General features: G+C 46.6%; 1 protein-coding gene across 1 annotated transcript; it reads right to left on the bottom strand.

Annotated features, from left to right (window-relative positions):
• Positions 1 to 1,695: 1,695 nt before the first annotated feature.
• Positions 1,696 to 9,164, bottom strand: LOC100842531 (leucine-rich repeat receptor protein kinase MSP1). The gene is made up of 4 exons (XM_003564879.4): positions 8,814 to 9,164; positions 8,586 to 8,724; positions 6,496 to 6,590; positions 1,696 to 5,937 (listed from the first exon to the last, which is right to left on the bottom strand). Exon 4 carries the CDS (start codon positions 5,935 to 5,937, stop codon positions 2,017 to 2,019), a length of 3,921 nt encoding a protein of 1,306 aa, XP_003564927.2. The 5' UTR covers positions 6,496 to 6,590; positions 8,586 to 8,724; positions 8,814 to 9,164; the 3' UTR covers positions 1,696 to 2,016.
• Positions 9,165 to 14,821: the final 5,657 nt, after the last annotated feature.

Here is a 14,821-nt window from a genome sequence, read left to right as displayed (position 1 = left end):
TTGGGCAAATAGTAGTCCTGGTTGTAGTATTAGCTAATCACGTCGGGTGCAGGTACGGTTTATGACTGTACTTGCCCCGGACGTGTGTGTGTTAATCCGATTAAATTTCGCAGGAGATTGCTTGGTTAGCACTTAGTAGAAGCTAATTAAGCTAAGCTTAGCGGGGCCGTGAAAGGCGAGTACTAGTACTAGTAATCAGACGAGCTGTCGAGCTTGCGATGCGCGGTGTCGCCCTTCACGAATTCGCCCTTCACGCCTACTAAACTGTGTGTTTCCCGGTAAACTTGACTCTGGAATTCAGAACAGTCGTCACCGGGTTGGGCTTGGGCCGGTAAATCTGAGACGCTAGCTAGTTTCTCGACCTGCGATCGATCGACTGAGACACGCGCAGCTACATGCATGCAAGCTCCGCTCTTTGTCTCTTGCTGGAGCCGTTGCATCGGTTCCTGTTCAAGCTATTTTGTTTTCGGCACGGGCGTCTGTTTGCTACTACCCATTTTCTGTCTGACGCCATACCCTCCCATTGTCGAACGATGTCATCCTCTCTTCACTGGATGACCAGATGCTTGGCTCCATATTATCATGATTTCGTGCATGCGTCATGTAGTTCATCCAGAAGTTCGTCGATGCTTGTCTGATCCTTGGACAAATAAAGATGAGTGGAAATTTGTGGGCCGTCCTCAGGACGCAGGAAGGACCAGGATGGTACTACGACTAAGTAAGTCTAAGTTTCACGTTTATTTCTGATTTTTTCTTGTTGACATTCGATTTCATCTTGCGAGATTAATGTTGGGTTCGGTAGTGGTGGATTCTAGGCTTCTCTTAATTCTGTTTGACTTGTATGACATGTTCCCTGAAGTTTGAACAGAGCATGGAACACCTAGCACACACTGTTCCTTGCTCTTCCTGCAACTGCATGCTTATTTTCAGAAAATACTATGCAGGACTAGTGCAGAGCAGAACGACGCTTGTATGATATCCAGTTTGGCACCACCGTCCCAATTTTGTAGATGCCTAACCAAAAAAACTGATATACTCTTGTACAACCTCCGGCAAAAAGAGAAGAAAGGTACTGTAGCAGTGAACGGGTAAACAGAGGAAGCATCACCATTGCTCCTTACGCACGCATGAGTTACAGGCTTACAGCTGACGAGCATCTACCTGAGTAACCATAAATGAGGGTAAAAATTGGAAGAGAACAACAATTCTAAACCCTGACGAGAGCAAACTAGCTTAGCCGTGAATGCTACATTTCCTGCGCAACAATTATTTAGCCTTACAAGGTAAAGCCACTCTACCACTGGCCAATCTGTCGCCTGTAAATGCAGACATGTCAATTGATTCTTGAAAGCTCATTGCCTGCATATTATCAGCAGATACAAAGTCAGCAGCAAACCAGAAAGGAGTCCGTACAGATACGATGATAAATGTTACAGTATGAAATGAGAACAGCAAATGCCTATACAAAATCAGGAATTAAGGGCAACGTTTAGGAAATTAACATATGGGTATGAAGGCAAAATCTGGCAAAAACAATGACACAGTAATATGAAGTACTCTGCCACATAAGAAGTAAATACCAATGTTCAATCAAAGCAGCAGGTAAACCAGAGAACGACGGGGGACCAGATTTCAGTAGAGCTGAATCTGGTAAGAGATTATGAAATACTCTAAATACAGAAAGAAAAGGTAACCTTTCAGCAAAAGCATCTTCTGAGCTTGCAAAATACTCATGCTGCCACAATAACTGCGTTTTTTTAGAAATGCAAATGCTACAATAACTACCTGACAAAGAGTCAAAGACAATACATGGATCAAGACTAAAAAGAGAAAGGCTACAATAACATGTGTTCCAGCTACAGCCTTAACATGGTTCGCTCACTGCCACAATCTCCAGGGTGCTTACTCTACAGCTACCATTTCGAAACCTAGCTTACTCTACAGCTACAAATTACCTACAATTAGCCTCCATTATTGCATCGAAACATTTTCAAGAACAGTGCTCCGAGGCGAGCACTAGGTGCCCCTGGACACTGTCACCACCAGAGGTCCGCAATCCATTGTCTGGGTTATCTTGAGGCCCTTCACAACCTCCAGCATGCTCGGTCTCTTCCACGGCTCCTCGGCAGTGCAGTCCAGGGCAATGCTGAGCACACGCACCATCTGCTCCAGCCACACGCCTGAGACTGGCAGGCAAGGATCAAACAGCTCGTTCCCCTTGCTGTGTGCGATCATCCACCGCACCCAGCCGACAAGGTTTCCACCACCTTCCATATCTTCTTGCCCAGTAGGTGGCCGTCCCGTGAGCAGCTCCAGCATGACAACACCGAAGCTGTACACATCGCCTTTTGTGCTGGACTTCATTGTCAGGCCATACTCTGGGGGAATGTATCCAAACGTACCAGCAATGTCCGTGCTGACATGAGTCTCGCACGCGCTGATTATCCTTGCGAGGCCAAAGTCAGAGACCCTCGGCTCGAAATTTTCATCCAACAAAATGTTACTTGACTTCATGTCCCGGTGGATGATGTGGGGCACAAATCCTTCATGGAGGAAAGCAAGCCCACGGGCAGAACCGAGGCAGATCTTGAGACGGTCTGGCCATCCAAGTGCTTCAAATGTATCTGCTCGGTTCCTCAGCCATATCTCAAGGCTCCCATTCTCCATGTACTCGTAGATCAGGAACCGTTCATCCCCACAAACACAGTAGCCAAGCAGGGGAACAAGGTTTGGATGCTTCACCTTCCCAATGGTTTCCATCTCAGCCAGGAATTCACGGTCACCTTGGAACTGATGGCCACCATGAAGCCTCTTGATCGCTACTCTCCGGCCTTCAGGGAGTGCTGCCCTATAAACAGTCCCAAAGCCACCATCGCCTATGATGTGCTCCTTACTGAAATTCTTTGTGGCTTTCAGTATATCATCGGTGGTGACCCTCAGCAGTGAATGCTGAAATGTTGCGAGATTGATACTCAGAGGTTCCCGGGACTTTTTCCCCAAGAGCTCATCACTTGAGGTTGGCTCAACGGTAGCCTTGGCCTTGTTGGCAGGTAGAAAAACCAATGACCTGTTTCTCAATAGCTTCCATCTAAGATAAACCACCAGAAGAACTAGAACAATGATGCAAGCAAGTGAAATGACACCAATGGTCGCTAATCTTACAACTTGATGAGATGGCTGAACCGCCTTATGACCAGTGCCATTACTAAAACAAACGCCTCCTCCAGCACAATCTGCTGGGCTGTACATGCCGATGTGATTACCAGAGAAGTTCGCAAATGTGAGGCCAAATATACTGCAGATACCACAAGGGATGGTACCATAGAAATCATTGCTTGAGAGGTCAAGATAGTTCAAAAGGCTGAGACCAGAGAGTGCTGATGGTAAATTTCCAGTGAGGCAATTGTTGTGGATATCAAGAGAAGACAGTTGTGTGAAGTTCGAGATAGACTCGTCTAGGGTTCCTGAGAAATGGTTACTGCTTGAATTGAAGAACAACAGTGAGCTCGAGGATTCTCCGTCCATGGGGCAGGAGAATGGAATTTGTCCAGAGAGGTTGTTGTTACTGACATCTAGATGATTTAGGTATTTGTTGCAGAGCAAAGACTGTGGTAGAGTTCCAGTAAGCAAATTTCTGGACAGATCTAGCATAGAAATTTTGGGAAGAATTCGGCCTATCTCATCAGGAATGATACCATCCAGGTGGTTATTGGACAGAATAAGGCCTTGCAGTTGTACCAATGGTGCAGACCATGGAAGCATCGATCCAGTTAATCCATTAGAAGATAGATTAATCGTTGTAAGATTTGTCAGCTCACAAAGCTGTGCAGGAATGGTGCCATTCAGCAAATTTCCTTGCAGGTTTAGCACCATCATCATAGAACACTTGTTTATCTCACTCGGAATCTGACCAGTCAACCGGTTGTATGACAGATCAAGAAGGCCATTGTGCTGGACAAACTCCGAGTCAGGGTGAGCCTCATTCTCAAATCCCATACAAATCTCAGCAGGGATAGCACCAGAGAGCTGGTTAGAAGACAAAATCAAGCTATTGAGCAACTTCAAGTTAGATATGGCCCTCGGGATGTGCCCTGTCAGATTATTTGAACTCAGGTCCAGCGTCACAAGGTTCCTGCAGTTGAAGAGCTCTAGTGGAATGTTCCCAGATAACCTATTGCCACGTAGAGACAGAATAGTCAGATTCCGCAGAGTGCCGACAGATTGTGGGATGGGTCCTTCCAAATAGTTATTGTCTACCTGCAACCTCTGCAAGCTGGATAGCCTACCGATGCTATGGGGGATCTGGCCCATAATCTGATTATTGCTGAGAGAGATCTGCAAAAGGGTTGATGACTCCCACAGTTTGTCAGGCAGCACTCCCGTGAAATTGTTCAGGGACAACTCCAGATTAACTAAAGGTAGCTCAGCCAGGTATCCTGGTATCTCACCATGAAGATGGTTACCCAGCAAGTTCAGCTCAGTGAGGTTTTTGCACCCTTTAAAAGTTTCCTCAATAGTACCAGTTAGATTGTTATCATGCAGTATGATTGAACGCAGCGAGTTGCCTTGACATATCTTAGCAGGAACAGAACCTGAGAGAAGGTTGGTTTCTGCAGAGAAACTAACCAGATGCTGCAATGGCAGCAATGGCAAAGGTCCACTGAACAAGTTTTGAGCCAGCGATATGGATCTTACATTTGCCCAGTTCTGTATCCACTCTGGTATATGGCCTGATAGTTTGTTTCCTTCCACCGAAAATGTGATAACAGCTTCCAGTTCTGCAAGTTCTTCAGGGATAGAGCCAGTGAAGGCATTGAGTGACAGATTTATGAGAGTAAGCTTCTTGCAGTTACTTAGCTCTTTCGGTATGCTCCCCCTCAGCCCTGCATTCTTTGCAATCAGCTGCGTCAAATTGCCAAGCTGACCAATAGATGTTGGGAGTTCAGCATTGAAGTTGTTCTCTGATATGTCAAGTTCCTTCAGGCTTACGAGACCACCGATTGACCAAGGAATTGTTCCTGCAAACTTGCATTCAGGGAGTTGAAGTACTTCTAGCCACTTCAGGTTACGAATCTCTTCTGGAATGCTTCCAGAGAAATCGTTTTGTCCCAAAATTAGCAGTTGCAGATTTTCCAATTGACCGATTTCGAGAGGTATTGGCCCCACAAACTTGTTTGACGACAGATCAAGTGTCAACAGGTTCACCAACGAGCTTATTCCAGAAAATATTAATCCACTGAGGTTATTCTGGCTTAAATCAAGATGCAAGAGCTGAGACAGATTTTGAAAAGCTGCTGGTACCGACCCATTCAGTGTGTTCATGTGAAGGTCCAGGAACTCCAGGTTCTGCAGGCTGCCCAGCCCTGCTGGAAGCCCACCAGTGATGGAATTCATGGATATAGACAGCTTTGTGAGGTGCTGCAGCTGTGAAATTGCAGGGCTCAATTGTCCATACAACAGGTTATTGTCAAGCACCATTTCTTTCAGCATCTTCAAATTATATAAAGATCCAGGGACAGGCCCGGTAAGCTGGTTATTGCTCAAATCAAGTAACCGAAGATGCTGCAAATTCCCGAAGGCATCTGGAAGCTCACCGGTAAACCCACATCCACTGAAGTTGAGCTGAAGAAGTGACTCGAATGCCCCGATGCACGAGGGGAAAGGGACATAGAGTGGCACAGAGGATAAGTCTATGGCCACAACAATATGTCCCAAACAAGTTATACCTGACCAGCTGCATGGAGGAGTTTCTGAATCAAACCAGCTGCGGAGGAAGCCTTTTTCTTCAGCAATTGAGTGCCTCAGAGTGAATAAAGTATTTATATCACTTGATTCAGACAACACAGAGCTGGGGATGAGTAACAAAAGTAGGATGAGAAGGCAGAAACTTCGAGATCCCATTGTAATTATGCTCTTTGGACTTGAATAAAGTTTCATCTGCATGACATAATTAAGCATGTCAGTAGCTGCAAAAGAACCACATAACATACAGCAAATCAAAAGTTTGTTATATTTTTACTACTCCAAAATGTGGTATCATATACGTTGCGTTACAAAGGGAAATCCAACTTTCTTAGCCTATGATGAGAAAAGACAGTTTGAGTTACAGTCAGGGTTTCATTCGTTTGAACCAGGCTAGATCTCCAAGGCTTGAAGCCGAAACGGCTTGTTTATGCTCAACAGCAGATTCAAGGTGTCACTAGTGCAGACATTCAAACTGCTTCTAACAGAACACAAGGAGGGGAAACAGTAAAATCACTATCCATCATCCCTGCTTGTTTTATGAGCTTATCTCCCTAATTCTCTGGTTTCAGAATTTATAGACATAGTAAGTTGAGGTTGTCAGGGATGAAAGGCCATACACTAGCTGGATGCATTTTACACGCAAAAAGAAGCAGTAACTTTATGTCCTAGTCGATACCTATATACTAAAAAAATAAAAAAAACTTCATGTTGATACTAAATTCAAAAAAATAGAAAACTTCATGTCGGTACCTTATGAGTAAGAGCCTTCTTCTGCCTTCAAGAAGAATATAGATGACCAAGAACCAAAGCTTCTGTAGTTCTGTGTATACTCATTACTCAGTACCCTGTATAAAAGTCAATCCAGTGTTACTATAGAACTTTGTAAAGTTCAATACCAATAGCTGGATGGAAATGATCAAAATGAAAGTAGCAAGTGCCTACATGAAAGGAGATAAAATTAGACTTGTTGATACAGTTGTATGGATATGTAGGGAAACAGCCGTATCTCGTATCCCACATCCCACATTATCCATTTTTTCAACTTCTAAAAAAGTTGGGATACGGCAGGGGATACTTCAGCCCAATAAATCTAGATAAAGAACCAAATTGCATTGCAGCCCAATTTCGTGGATGAGTGTGAAAAGTAGGACCTCACTGCCCACTGCTCAGACAAACAAGGAGACTGAAGGCGCGCCCACCCGACATGCCTGAAGTGGGCGATGCGGCCATCACCGGGGTCCTCCACGCGCCACCGCAGACCGGAGGCAGGGATCACCTCCACGCTGCGCTGCCTTCTTCCTCCACCCCAGCAGTCGCCTCCAGGAAATTTCAAGCCAATGCAGATTCTGATGTGTTATCTTAGTCTACGAAAGGAACACTATCCTAACAAACCCAGGAAAAATATGGAAATGCAAAGGAGAAAGCAGTAACCCCAGCAGACGCTAAAGCCAAAGAAGCAGGCGGAGTCGGGCCGACACAAGAAGGCCATGAAGAAGCATTCATCCATCACAAAATCCACAAGTCAACCCATTGTTTTCTAAAATTAAAGAGGCCACCAGTAGACGCTAGAGGTGCAGCTTTACATCAAATCAGATGATACAAAACTAACCACGCAGCATCATAAATGCAGGCAGGGAGAGGCCACCTCCTGCCCAGGAAGGAAGGAGAAGCAACAACGGACCCCCAGGGCACAAGAAAGCCTACTCCCGCACACATCCCCTTCCCCACAAGATACAGCAAGTGGCACCACATACGCAAGCTGAACATAACAATAGTGCTACCTACACCGCTGCAGATTAAATGAAAACAAGCACGTCAAATCATGCCCCCACCCCAATCTCTGGAGCCTCCGTCAGACTGTCACCGCTTTCTGATCTCTCAGTTCATTGACCCCCACACAACACAACCAGGGTCAGAGATTGGACCGGACCAATCCAAGAAGGCTAATAATGGCATGGTACAATACTGGCAAGGAAAAACTTCAGGTTCAGGAGACCTAACTGCGCGATTTGGTCCTCGTGCGAATGCTAATACGACGAACTAGAGTATGTTTTGCTCCAGTGACCATAGCGGGAGAAACTGGGGATGTTCCTGTTCCTCCTTGGGGTTTGGGCCATCATTTGGGAAGTGATTTGTTTATGTGACCCTGTGGAGACTAAACCAACCAAGGACGATTACCAGTATATTAAATGTAGGAGCAGTAGTAGTACTGCCAGGACTGCATTTAACGGTGCGCACACAAGTACAGCTAAATTTAAGTCCACCGCTGCAGCAAATGAGGCGCTTGCTACAGTAGTGGAGTGTAGCACGTAGCCCGAGACAGCACGAGGGGGTTGAATCGAATTGAACCCAGGACGGCGAAACCGGGGCCGGAATTAGAAGGAGCAGAAATGAAACACTTATCCAAGAGAAAAGGGCGACATTGCAGGATATTACACGAGGAGATTGAGCGATGGAGAATTTTGGGACAGGAAAAACCAATTCAGGAAGGGCAACACGAACAGAATTGAACATGGGAAGAGTGAGGGCCGAGGGCGAATTTTGAGAAAGCAAAAACCAGGACAGGTCAAGTGAGAACAAGACGAACAAACAATTTCTCCTTGTAAGACATCCAAAATGGAAGGGAAAACGGAGACTTTCATATGGAGTAACTAGGAATCCATCATCACCACCAAAGACTCGGTCCCATCACAGAAACTGAAACCTCAGGTTTGGAAGAGATTCCTGCTAAACCCCGCCGCGGACATACACACGTACGAGGAGCAAATCGAAATGCAGCTAACGCTCCCTCGTTGCAGTCAAAATACTTAGAGAGCTTGCAAGTGCGGCGATGGAATTACCTGACCCGCGTAGGGCAACCGCGGCCTGCTCCCCGGCCCGCGCGCCCGTCAGCGCGAGCGAGCGAGCGAGCGCCCGCCGTTCCACCCGGTGCTGAACCGGAACCTCTCGGACGAACGGCGACGGGGCTGCGCCGTGCTCCTGCAAGGACAGCGGGGGAGCCAACGCGTAAGGAGCGGGCGAAAGCGGAGAACAGAGGCGAGGTCGATCGACTCGTTCGCCTTACGCACCTGGGCCTCTCCCGCAATGGCGCGGCGACGGCGGCGGCGTGCGATCGGGGGTCTGCCCGGGGGCTGGGTGGAGGATCGGAGGAGGAGGGCGGGCAGGCACGAGGGAGGCGTGGAGAGAGCGAGCGGCGAGTAGGAGGAGAGCTTGCGTGCTGCGTGTGGGTTGGGTTGGAGCCTAGCCTTGGAGTTGGGAGAGGAAGGAAGGAAGGAGCCGAGGAGAGGAGGCGGTTTTGGGGAGAGAGAGAGAAAAAAGGTGGCGTGCCTCTCTGTTCTCTCGCCTCGTCTCGCCTGGGCCTTTTGGCCTTTGCTTCGCTCTGCTCTCTTGTTGGCTTCTGCCCTCTGCTGAGTGCTGACTCCGGCGGCCTCGGTTCGGTTACGATTATGATGAGAGTTGCCTGCTGCGTTTTCGTCCTGATTAATTGATTCCCCTTTCGCAAGAAAGAACGCCGGGTTTTAAGGGCGGCGTACGTCGGTCTTCCTGTCGTCGTCTCGCATTGCCATTTCCACGTAGCACAATGTCGTACATCAAAGTGTTAACCTTGCACTGGGATGCTTAATTAAGCAGCGCACTTACTGCCACTGCCAGTGGGGTTGGGTTGGCAGTTTGGCACGCGTTGTTTGCGTAAACTAATTCATTCCGTGTTTTTATGCCAGAAGTTTGTTTGCTTTTTATATACTCCGTGTACGATCGTGAAAGGCAGGCATGGCCAACTTCCCATCCTCGTCGTCTGACAACGGTGGTTGCCATACAGGTACACAAGCCCCAAGTCAACTGGAACACGAGCAAACTGAGAGGCTCACGAGAAGGGAAACGAAAGAAGTAGCCGATGCAGACGAGGCTGGCTGCCACACCCATTGAAACCTCTCCAGAACGGCCCCTTGAATCTTGATCCCTGCAGTGTAACAACGACGTGCCCGCGCGAGACCGATCGCCACACAGAAAAAGGGTCCAACGGTTTTTGGTTCTTCCGTCGTTCCAACGGACGGGCGGGCTCGTGTGCCAGCGCACACCAGGTCGGGTCAAGTCGGACTCCGGACTTCTGGTCGGTCGGTCTCGTGATCTCGTCGTCGAGGAGTAGGGATAGGCCGGGTTTTATGGGATGGGTCGTGGTCCAGCCCAACTCCAAGTACCATCACGAACCGATTGGTCCACAACTCAGTACGTTTTACAGTACTAGCACGCAGTCAGTGGTTGATCTCCTGACCTTTCGCATCTCATGATGGCAAACATGACGGCCGCAAATCATACGGGCAAAAAAGGAGAAGAAAAATGCGCCCACTTTTTGTAAGCACTTTTTTTGAACGGGACTAGCTAGCCAGAAACCTTTTGTTTCTTTGACCAGCAATGGATGGATCACGTGCTTTACCTTGTGCCATGATTGCTGGGTACCTGGGTACCTTCTCTCCCTCAACAAGCATGATGGTGGTGATTATTAACGTTGACGGACACTAGACTTGACAATGACTCACAATATCGATCGGCTGGGATTTAACCCACAGACCAATGCGATCGAACCCCACACGACACGTCCGGAGGGAGACATACCATTGGACATCTGGAGCGTTCAAGTATCGACTTTACGTGCCTGCTTGGGTGCACGCCCCGTCCTTCCTTTATGCAGCAGCAGGCAGAGCTAATGAGCTGTATTTAGCTACACACCCGTAGGCGTAGGGCGATGCATGGGCAACTGGAGACGCTGTGCAGGCAAAGCCGATCTGGACACTTGAGCTTGGCCGCTTCAAATCTGGACTGCTACTCCAAACATAGACAATCTTTTTTTGAGTGTTAAAACACAAAACATCTTCGTTAACCCACAGCATTACGCTGCTGAATGATTCACTTCTGGGTAAGTGATTACCATAGCTGATGAATCGCCGGATCGATCAGCACTGGTCTACTGGACAATGGCCAGAGACTAATCTCTTTCACGCTGGGATTTTGAAAACCTGCGCTGGTGCAGGCTTTGCAGTTGCATGGGTCGGAAAGAAGACGAGAAAAGGAAATTTTGGGTTCGTGGTTTGGTGCAGAAATGCAGACGGAGCTGGCTGCCTGCAGTGGGTAAACTGATGGGCTCACTGCGACCGAACGAGCGACGTGGGGGGGCCGCCCTTCTGGCTCGCAGCCGGGATCACGGGAAAGGAAGCAGAGAGCCAGAGACTAGGCCGTGGCCGAATCGAATCTGGTGCGGTGTCGCTTCTGCCTTCGCCAGAGCTTTCTAGCCACGGTGAATCACGGGCGGCCTCGCGGTGAAAGCAGGATTCCCCGTCAAAAATTCGTACCGCCGCTGCTTGAAACGCACGGGTGATTTCGTTCCTGACTCGAGTTGCATCCCTGGTAGTCGAGATATTGCTTTGCCAAAATTCGGCACCCGACGAGGCAACGAATTTCAAGCCGATTTTCGCATGGCAATTGCCCGCTGGTAACTGATTGCACCTTCCTTTTCTTTTCTGCCAAACGTCAACAAGTTCTAGCGCGCGGCTGAATATTTGTTTGTCAAAGTTTATGTTAAAGTGTATAAGTAAATTGACTATCTCTTTTCATCGGATTGGTCTTTTGGTTGCGTTGGCTAGTGCATGAAGCTTGACATGGTATCAGAGTCAAAAGTTTCGAGTTCAAGTTTTGCTATTATGTAAATTGCTGTTACCCCATCCGTCCATGTATTGGCCTCTTGAGCCACTATACCTGTAAGTTTACATGTGTTGACTTATCTTCACCCATGTGTTGACTTCTCTTCAAGTCAAAGTGTATAAGCGAATTGACTAGCTCTTTCCATCAGATCGGTCTTTTGGTTGTGTTGGCTAACGCATGAAGCTCTTCAGTTTACATCCACACGGATCACCGGCCGCTATCATACTGGAGCTAGTGGCGAAAACTCTGGCCGCCTCTCTTCTTCCCATATATCTTTTTGGAAGACATACAACTTTATTCCATCAGAAGCAAAAGTACAGAAGTTTGAAATCTTGAAGATTGAGATCCGGGAAGGATCGATATGCTCTCTGGGTACAATTAATACAAGCAAAGGAGGCTCAAAAATAGTTTATAGAACGTCTAGCATGCCTAGTAAGGTCATGCGCTACTCCATTGCAATCCCAAGGAACATGATTGATACTTGATAGAAGGTGTGAAGGAAATTCCTGGAATATCTTGTCGCCATCTAGGGTTCCACCTTTGTGGTCACCCGTCCTTCGTCGGTAGCTCCATCGGGCGAGGGTGTGTAAGATCCTCCGTGGGAGTTGTAGTTTTTCCTCGTTCAGAGGCTTTGATAGGTGTATTGATGCATGAGGACGTCTCAGTTGTCAACGACAAGGTCAAACTGCTGCACCTCGATCCGAGAAAAATAAATTCAAAGTGAATTGATGCACTTAACATGTACCTAAAATTTGAACTAGCATTCCCTCTCACGTCTAGGCCCAGATGCATATATTGGATGGCTGGTGTCAACTCGAGAAATTTAAATTGAACTGACGCACTGTCTAATTCACCCAAAAGCTTGAGCTCTTAGAAGTTCTTATATATTGGATGCTTAGCTTCAACTCGAGTAATTCAAAATGAATTGATGCAAAAAAAAACTTCGACACCACAAATTGCACAAGGATTCAAATCACGCATGCCAGTTATGATTTTTTTTTAGGGAAGCATGCCAGTTATGAATGCATCCCTAGATTTCAGGGGGAGAAAAATGAGCGTAACTGGGCCTTACCTAAAAGGCTTTTAATATCCACGAGCCCATCTTATTCTCAGACAAGAAGAGTAGCCCAACATGCATGTAGTTTTTTTTTTTTGAGAGGAAGCATGTATGTAGTGGGCCAGAACGCATTACAATGGGCCGAATCTCCCTGGAGTTTCTCTTTATATTTGTGTGCTGGCTCTACCAAAGATGCCTGGTCCTGCCAGCCAGGAGTATATTTTTGCAAAAGTCAAAGCCAATATCTGCCAACGACGCTAATGATAACGAACACCTTTCTCATATCGAGAAAAGTGTATTTATTTCACATATACTCCACCTTCTTTGCCTGTCAACTGAACCTTACTGATTACAAACACAAAACGCAAAGACAATCGTCGTCCTTGGTTATCGATGCATGACTAGTCAAATTTTACGATGGTGATTGTTCTAGCTATGACTTGAGCGTGGGTGCAATCTGAATTACATGTAACGACGAACGCAGGTACTTTGCGAACACGTATGGCCACGAACAGAGATATATACACGTAACGGGATGGGATAATACAACACAAACAAACCACACATGCCGATCGACGAGATACGCGCGCCCCACTACAGAAATTCCCAATTGGCATGGCATGGCATCCCATCAACAACTATCTAGGCCCATCGATCCTTGGCATCCCACCACGCACGCAAGGCACCGCCGATGCATCATCTGGATCTCCGGGCGCCGCCGCCCGCCCTCTCTTCGACAGTCCAGCCGCCGGGGAAGAAAGGGAACGAAGAGCCCAAAGTTGCCGAACCGTACTTACGTTTTTTACAATTTTACGTCGAATGAAAGTGAAGGGACAGAAGAAAAAAACAAGTGGTCGGTGACGGTGGGCACGAGAAATCTCAGAAACGAAAGAAGGATGCGCATCAAACGGGGGCAACGAGATAACAAAAGGGATGCGAGCGTGACGCGTCGGAGGGAGGGGCTCGGGAAAGTATAATATAGAAAAGAGAGAGGAAAAAACAAAAAAGGAAGATTAATGGGGTGGAAAAGAAAAGAAAAAAGGGTAGCCGGAACGACTGGATGAGGTCACTCCACTCCCACTGTCTCGCTCCTCTCCTCACAATTCACACCCGAACAAAAAGGCCTTCCTGGAATGCGTAAAAGGCGAGCGTTATAGAGAAAAAAGGAGAAGAAAAAAAAACAGGAGCGGACGCCCAGCAAAGCAGCTGCGAGCAGCTCCCAGGTACACTGGCACGCACAGTACAAGCGGGAATTGTTAGGTGCACCACCCCTTGGTGCAGTGCTGGTTTGGCTTGAGGGAAATTAAATTAACAGCCCCGGAAAAAATAGAAAATAAATTAACAGGGACATAATCATGGATGCTCTTGTATATGTTTTTTTTTTACCGAGAGCAAATATGCCATCCTTTCATGAGTACTGTTTTTATTATTGCCTCTTTAGATAACCGAGGGTGATGTCTTGTATGAAAACTAAGGATAGCTTAAAACTACGTAACCATGAGTAAAGACAGTTTGCGGTCAAGAAAAATATATTGTAAAGCGAAGGTAGATGACTTGTATGAAAACTAAGGATAGCTTAAAAATTCGTCTATGCTATTAGCACTGCCAAAAACCTGATTGTTAGCTTATGCTCTTTTTAAGTGCTTATGTTTTATAAACAAAATCGTGCACCGTGACAGTTTTTTTTTCCCGTCTTCCTCTTCTTGCTACATGTCCCCTGACCACTGTCCCTTTCAGTAATTAGCACTCAGGTATTTCCCACTTGACATAGCATTCTCGGCTCCTTGTTTCGCCGATCAATAATGTAGCACATCAGTCCATCCCTACCTTATGTCAACCACCACTTTCTCGAATCCTTCAATCACTAGACCATGAGAATTGAGAAATGAGGTAAACCCATCTTAGTGAGTCGCTATCCCATGGTTCAATGGTGCAATCGACGAAGAAAAGATACATAGCATACTTAAAGCTGGAAGAAAAACGATCGTGAATTAGTGATCAATATACATGTTTGTTCCAACATTATGCCTTCTATTTTTAGCAATTAATACGGCGTTTTTAACAGTGCATCCACACTATCTACTCATAGTGCAATAATGCGACTAAAGATAACTTTCAATCGGGTTAATAATAAAGAGGGCCAACTTCTCTTTCACACTTTGCATTGTTTACAGACAACCATGAACAATGCACATCATTTTACTTTCAACCCCACCTTTGACAATTAATGCTCATAAATATAGCTTCATATGATGACTAAAGTCGAATAATTTAAAACACATGGGAAAATATAATGCATGCAATATTTACAGAGAAAGGGAAACC

Source organism: Brachypodium distachyon, chromosome 2, assembly GCF_000005505.3.
Source record: "Brachypodium distachyon strain Bd21 chromosome 2, Brachypodium_distachyon_v3.0, whole genome shotgun sequence".
NCBI classification, from domain to species: Eukaryota; Viridiplantae; Streptophyta; class Magnoliopsida; order Poales; family Poaceae; genus Brachypodium; species Brachypodium distachyon.
This window is presented reverse-complemented; position numbering and strand designations above follow the sequence as displayed.

Coding starts and splice junctions, on each gene's coding strand:
- LOC100842531 (XM_003564879.4), bottom strand. CDS start 5,937: ATGAAACTTTATTCAAGTCCAAAGAGCATAATTACAATGGGATCTCGA.